This window comes from Sprattus sprattus (genome assembly GCF_963457725.1).
Source record: "Sprattus sprattus genome assembly, chromosome: 14".
Classification (NCBI taxonomy): domain Eukaryota; kingdom Metazoa; phylum Chordata; class Actinopteri; order Clupeiformes; family Clupeidae; genus Sprattus; species Sprattus sprattus.
In genome coordinates this window covers 951,672-959,171 of record NC_137912.1, presented here as the reverse complement: position 1 = coordinate 959,171, position 7,500 = coordinate 951,672, and the positions used below count along the sequence as shown (strand labels likewise).

The following is a 7,500-nucleotide window of genomic DNA, read 5'->3' as shown; positions in this document are numbered from 1 at the left end:
AACACATCCCCATTTTTACTATACCACTACACCTGTTGGCATGACAACACATCCCCATTCTTACTATACCACTACACCTGTTGGCATGACAACACATCCCCATTCCTACTATACCACTACACCTGTTGGCATGACAACACATCCCCATTCTTACTATACCACTACACCTGTTGGCATGACAACACATCCCCATTCTTACTATACCATTAGCACGACAACACATCCCTCATTCCCTCCTCACCCCACTCTCATGCCCTCCTCACCCCACTCTCATGCCCCCCTCACCCAACTCTCATGCCCTCCTCACCCCACTCTCATGCCCTCCTCACCCCACTCTCATGCCCTCCTCACCCCACTCTCATGCCCTCCTCACCCCACTCTCATGCCCTCCTCACCCCACTCTCATGCCCTCCTCACCCAACTGTGATGCCCACTCACCCCACTCTCATGCCCTCCTCACCCCACTCTCATGCCCTCCTCACCCCACTCTCATGCCCTCCTCACCCCACTCTCATGCCCTCCTCACCCCACTCTCATGCCCTCCTCACCCCACTCTCATGCCCTCCTCACCCAACTGTGACCCCACTGTGATGCCCGCCCACTCACCCCACTCTCATGCCCACTGTGATGCCCACTCACCCCACTCTCATGCCCACTGTGATGCCCACTTACCCCACTCTCATGCCCTCCTCGATGTCAGTGGGCGCCACCTGGTCGCTCAGGTCCACCACAAACTTGGCGAACTGCTTCACATTGATGATGTACTTTGGGTCCTCGGAGTCTGCGTTGATGATCTTGGTGCATCTGTCACAGAAAGATCATCAGCCTTTCAGCACAGCACACACACACGCACACGCACACGCACACACACACACACAGGCACACACACACACACGTCTTACCTTGCGACCTGCAGCGGCTGTTCGCTCTGCAGGGTCTGTTTATCCGCAGCCAGATCCCACAGCGCAGGTGGCGCCAACCCTGTATCAGACTCCTTAATGCCTACACACACACACACACACACACACACACAACCCTGTATCAGACTCCTTAATGCCTACACACACCAACACACACACACACACAACCCTGTATCAGACTCCTTTAAGCCTTCACAAAACACAACCCTGTATCAGACTCCTTAATGCCTACCCACACACACACACACACACACACACACACACACACACACACACACACGCACGCACACAACCCTGTATCAGACTCCTCAAGCCTACACAAAACACAAGCCTTCTAATCACTATAAATTAACACACATACATACATGAGTTTCACTTTAACCCATCACTTATACATTACAGCACACTCAGGGAAGACGGTTTCTTTACACACTTATTCACCCACCTGTGAGCTCATTGATCTTCTTCAGGAGCTGCTGAATGTCATCCTCCACCTGCTTGATCTGTCTGGAGTAAGTGCTCTGGCCCTGTTCACAGAACAAGTACACAATTTATCCTGGTCAAATAATAATAATACTGCCGCTACTGCATTACACTAAGTGTAGTTTTCATAGTAGTCTTTGGACATCAATATATTTGACTGATGTTTACTATCCATGTTGAACAACGTCCCGGTGACAAATCGCTAATAAGCAGAACGAGCTGGCTACGTCACTTATCCAAGCTAACGCTGACTTGACAACCGCTAAGATCAGACGGAAATGTTACTTACATATGTTTTCAAAAGCGCAATGTCGCCTTCATCCAAAGCTGAAACAAGACAACACAATCCATATTGCAAACGTGACAGAAATATTATACAACACACTACATCTAGGTGGTAAATTCCTCATTTAGCACAGCTATCTAATTTAGCTTACGGTAGCCACTTTGCTAAAAGTGCTAGCTAAAAGTTGACTATGAGCCAGTAGGCTAGCCAGTGACTACTTCGTTTGTTTATGAAAATGAAGGGTCATAATGCCACCAAACTTATCTAAACTCATGTATTTATGCATTACGTATTATATATCAATAATATTATTTTCATTATTCATTGATGTTGGCTGTACTGCAAAGGGCGACAACAAAAATAGCAACACATTCTTTATACTAGCTAACGCAGGCTAGCTGACTTTGATCAGTTAAAATGCAATTTTTTGTTTTAACACTAGAACACAATTAGAGATTTATCTGTGTCGCATAATACCTCTGATAGGTTTATCCTCTTTTTCCTCCTCCTTCACTTTACGCTGTTCGTCTCCCAAATAGTCAGGCATTGTTGATCCCCCTTAGCTTCACTGTCGTTGTGACTACACTAAAAATCTGCTAGTATTACACAGCAGCTTTTCTTCTTCTCGCTAGCTAACACAGTGTGGCTTATCGGCTTCCGGTAGTCCCGGATATAAAAGACGGAATCATATAAAGTACGAACACACGACAAAATTGAAACATATCATTTTGTGCCAATATATATGACATTTAAAACAAAAACAAAAATTCCAATGATAATTTTAGTATGTCATGCAGATCATAGAGATAATACAAAGATTAATAATGTAGTTATTCATTTTGTGGAACTAAAATCAATATCCTAAGTGTGAGCACGGACCGATAAAAAGGAGAGGCCAGGTCTAATGCACGTCTATAGCTAGAAGAGGCCCATGTGGTGTGTATCAAAACCGGGAGACATTATCCAACATCTACCTCGTTGAATAAAGGAACATTGATATATGCAGAATATAACCTGTTATGATAGTTTGTGGGGACAATTAAGATTCCAAAGATGCTGAAAGAAGCATTGGACGGCCAAGTTACAGCCGTGTACAATGCAATCGCTGGTGAGTGCTCCGTATAACAGAAATAGTGCTGAACATGACACTTAGCCGGCTAACTAAGTTAAAACTATCTAACTGACACACAAACGTGATAATGGCAGTATGTAAGCTTGCGTCAGACCTTAAATATTAACATTTGTTGACATATTTAGGACGGGTTTGGTGAGATAGTGTCAAACCCGAAGGAATTGAAACTTAGCCTAATGCTCGTTACCAACAACAGTAACTAGCATTGCCAGTTTAGGTTTGTTAACTGAGAATGACAATAGACTTTTGGCATTTCTGTTGTACAGTTTCTGTATGTAGTTGTTTGTCAAATTAGAGGTTATACAATCAATAACAACTATATGAAGATAAAAAGTTATCACTATTCTGGCTATTGACTTTTAATACTACATAATAATCCAAAAGTTGTATGGGCTGAAATAAGTGCTATAACTGCTGGTATGTAGCGAGGTATATTGTTAACTCAACTATAGAATTCGGGGTGTCCGCCACGAAATTGTACTGATTGTATTGACTCGTAGTCATATGGAAAAATGAAATGGTTCTAATTTCTCATTTTTATCCCCCTACACACACACACACACACACACACACACACACACACACACCTCGCTCACATACCACACCCCCCACACACACACACACACACACACACACAGTGTCTATTCAGATCCAGGTGGAGCCGGTGGGCAGGTGGTTCGAGGCCTTCCTGAAGAGGAGGAATCGGAATGTGTCCGCCTCGTTCCAGGAGCTGGAGGAGGAAGAGGAGGAGTCCGAGGAGGAAGATGACGAAGAGTTCCAGCTGGAGGAGTACCCTCTGCTCAAGACACTGGACCCCAAAGACTGGAAGGTGTGTGTGTGTGTGTGTGTGTGTGTGTGTGTGTGTGTGTGTGTGTGTGTGACTATTTTATGTGTGTTTGTGCTGTGTGTGTGTGTGTGTGTGTGTGTGTCTGGCTACTGAATAGGTGGCACGCAGATATGTCCCGTGTGTGTGTCTCTATTTTATGTGGGTGTGTGTGTGTGTCTCTATTTTATGTGGGTCTATGTTTGTGCTGTGTGTGTGTGTGTGTGTGTGTGTGTGTGTGTGTGTGTGTGTGTGTGTCTGGCTACTGAATAGGTGGCACGCGGATCTGTCCCGTGTGTGTGTGTGTGTGTGTGTGTGTGTCTCTCTCTGTTGTATGTGGGTGTGTGTTTGTCTCCTGGATACGTGATATGTGGCTGATGTATCTGTGTGTTTGTGTCTGCAGAACCAGGATCACTACGCTGTTCTAGGATTGGCCCATATGAGGTGGAAAGCCACACAGAAGCAAATCAAAGCTGCTCGTAAGTCTCCCCGTTTTCCCCACCGATTACGTGAGGTGTGTGTGGTGTGTGTGTGTGTGTGTGTGTGTGTGTGTGTGATGGAGGATTGTTTAACTGTTACATGAGGTGTGTGTGTGTGTATATGTGTGATGGATGAGTGTGTGTGTGTTTGATGGATGGATGTGTGTGTTTGTGTGTAACTGTTACGTTACGTGAGGTGTGTGTGTGTGTGTGTGTGTGTGTGTGATAGATGATTGTGAGTGTGTGTGTGTGTGTGTTTGTGTGTGATGGATGACTGTGTGTGTGAGTGTGTACGTGAGATGGATGATTGTGTGTGTGTGTGTGTGTTTTGTGTGTGTGTGTGTGTGTGTGATGGATTATTGTGAGTGTGTGTGTGTGTGTGTGTGTGTGTGTGATGGATTATTGTGAGTGTGTGTGTGTGTGGTAGTGTGTGATGGATGATTGTGTGTGTGTGTGTGTGTGTGTGTGTGTGTGATGGATGAGTGTGTGTGTGTGTGTGTGATGGATGTGTGTGTGTGTGTGTGTGTGATGGATGAGTGTGTGTGTGTGTGATGGATGAGTGTGTGTGTGTGTGTGTGTGTGTGTGTGTGATGGATGAGTGTGTGTGTGTGTGTGTGTTAGTGTGTGATGGATGATTGTGTGTGTGTGTGTGTGAGTGTGTGTGTGTGTGTGTGTGAGTGTGTGTGTGTGTGTGATGGATGAGTGTGTGTGTGTGTGTGTGTGTGATGGATGATGGCTAAATGCAGCTTCTGTCTACAGATAAAGCGATGGTGTTGAAGCATCACCCTGACAAGAGGAAAGCTGCCGGAGAGCAGATCATAGAAGGAGACAACGATTACTTCACTTGTATCACTAAAGGTAACCATGACTACTACACCTGTGTCACTAAAGGTAACCATGACTACTCCACCTGTGTCACTAAAGGTAACCATGACTACTCCACCTGTATCACTAAAGGTAACCATGACTACTCCACCTGTCTCTAAAGGTAACCATGACTACTCCACCCATTTCCCTAAAGATGAACCACACCTTACTCAGTCATGACCAGTTCATCATTTCCACACAGTAGACCTACATATACACACACACACACACACACACACACACACACACACTCCCTCCCTCTACTCAATTAGATATTCAGACAGTTGACCTAAAGATACACATGCACACACACTCTACTCAATGAGATATTCACACAGTAGACCTACAGATACACACACACACACACACACACACACACACACTAGAGATGCGTGGTTGGCGGTTGCACCCGCGGACTCCGCGGTTAAACCGCAGATCGGGCGGGTGACGTGACAAAAAATAATATTTTAATTAAATTCGTGCGGGTGGCGGTTTACCCAACGAAATTCAAAATATCTACACATTGTTAAATGTCGTTACCTACATCCAAGCACATTTTTAAATAATCAAATTTTCATCAGGCAGTAAATTGGCCTAGTTCCGTGTATGCATACAAAGCAAACAAAGGAAGCAAAAAAGTTCAAATTAAGTGATGATCCCTATCATTTCGCGTCTCTTTGCAACACCGCAAACCTGCAAGCTATGAGGCAGCTGTCAGTATTGGAAGAAGCCTTAACGTGTCGTAGATGAAACTGCCTGGGTTATTTTGTTTCGTTAGGCTATTAGTTATATTTTAAAACAGCCAGTCATTGTAGCCTACCACTCGTGGAATAAGGAATTTCAAAGAGATGATTGAGTGATTTGACTCAGAAGTGACATTGGGCATTGGCAGCGCGAGATGTTCAGAACAAGTTAATATTCTAGCTCAGTAACATCACCAGCTAAGAAAGAAGGTAAGAAAAATAGTCGGAAAACTTTGATTTGCAAGGCAAGCAGGTGTTGGGGTTGTTACAGTATAAAGCCTACAATGCGGTGAAATTTCGGAATTAGGCTAACCGACTCAGCGTTTCCTTCTAAACTAAAAACAAGGCTATATTACCATATTAAAATGGTGTACCAAATTGCGTTTTATTACAATGATAAAAAAGTGTAGGCCTACTAGCCTATGGTAAGATCAGGTTTGCCGATGTGCTTGGCTATTTTAAAGTTTCTCCCTGTGCATCGATCGGAGACAGACGTCACTTCACTGATAATATTCTGGGGATAGGCTACAACATAGCCAACAGGCTTTCATACTAGGGGCTTTATCCTTTAACTATCTTTGCGGCATTGGATCAGTCTCCTTTCAAGAACAGGCAAGAACTTTCTAGCCTCGTGTCAGCATCGCCTTTACCTAAAAACAACAGGCGGATGGCGGGCGGGTGCGGTTTTGAAAATTGGTCAAAATTGGTGCGGACGGATCATGCGTTTTGTGATGCGGTTGCGGATGAAATAATAGCCCATCCGCGCATCTCTAACACACACACACTCCCTCCACTCAATTAGATATTCAGACAGTTGACCTAAAGATACACATGCACACACACTCTACTCAATGAGATATTCACACAGTAGACCTACAGATACACACACACACACACACACACACACACACACACACACACACTCCCTCCCTCTTCTCAATGAGATATTCACACAGTAGACCTACAGATAGACACACACACAAACACACACACACACACACACACACACACACACACACACACACTCCCTCCCTCTTCTCAATGAGATATTCACACAGTAGACCTACAGATACACACACACACACACACACACTCCCTCCCTCTACTCAATTAGATATTCACACAGTAGACGTTCAGATACAGAAACACTCAATGAGATATTTGTTAGTCACCTTGTCACAAACATATCTGTCCCGTCCTGTCACTATGATCTCATCTCTTCAAGCCGTCCCTGTCCCTGTGGGCATTTAAAAGGCTTTCCCATCAAGCATAAGTGTCATACTATCAGATGAGATCCTGGTCTGATCTCTTTCCCATTGAAAGAAGTCTGTCTCAGTCCTGAATCCAAGGTCAGGTTTGCAGATAATCAGGAAACTTGGGAGAGTGTCCAACAGTAGAAATAGGTTTATTCCAGCGTCACAGGACAATCCGAACGCATGTTGCACGAACGGTTCTTTCTCAACATACTAACATGAGTTCACTTGTTTTATACAGTAAGTTACAGGTAGTGGGTGTGTCTAGAGGTAGGGTCTGGTTGAGTGGATGATTGACTTTGACTTTGACCTTGATTTAATCATACTGAATGAATACCTTGATTAAATCCCATTGATTACAAAAGGGTCAGGAGGCCAGCTTGATCACGTTAAATAGACTGATATCTAACACCATGAAGCATTAGTGTCATACTATCAGATGAGATCCTGGTCTGATCTCTTTCCCATCAAGCATTAGTGTCATACTATCAGATGACATCCTGGTCTGATCTCT

The 7,500-nt window shown here is 44.3% G+C and overlaps 2 protein-coding genes across 2 annotated transcripts in view; one reads left to right on the top strand and one right to left on the bottom strand.

The window, feature by feature from the left end:
• Positions 1-2,316, bottom strand: part of psmc2 (proteasome 26S subunit, ATPase 2) — a 7,786-nt gene extending 5,470 nt beyond the window's left edge. The window contains exons 1-5 of the mRNA XM_080851527.1: positions 2,167-2,316; positions 1,693-1,730; positions 1,366-1,447; positions 903-1,002; positions 673-804 (exon numbers count right to left, since the gene is read on the bottom strand). Coding sequence (XP_080707653.1) covers positions 673-804; positions 903-1,002; positions 1,366-1,447; positions 1,693-1,730; positions 2,167-2,236 — 422 coding nt within the window. The 5' untranslated portion in view covers positions 2,237-2,316. The remainder of the gene's footprint in view (positions 1-672; positions 805-902; positions 1,003-1,365; positions 1,448-1,692; positions 1,731-2,166) is intronic.
• Positions 2,317-2,593: 277 nt separating this feature from the next.
• dnajc2 (DnaJ (Hsp40) homolog, subfamily C, member 2) overlaps positions 2,594-7,500 on the top strand; it is an 18,630-nt gene continuing 13,723 nt past the window's right edge. The window contains exons 1-4 of the mRNA XM_080851522.1: positions 2,594-2,797; positions 3,460-3,650; positions 4,048-4,123; positions 4,883-4,981. Of these exons, the coding sequence (XP_080707648.1) occupies positions 2,743-2,797; positions 3,460-3,650; positions 4,048-4,123; positions 4,883-4,981 (421 nt within the window). The 5' untranslated portion in view covers positions 2,594-2,742. The remainder of the gene's footprint in view (positions 2,798-3,459; positions 3,651-4,047; positions 4,124-4,882; positions 4,982-7,500) is intronic.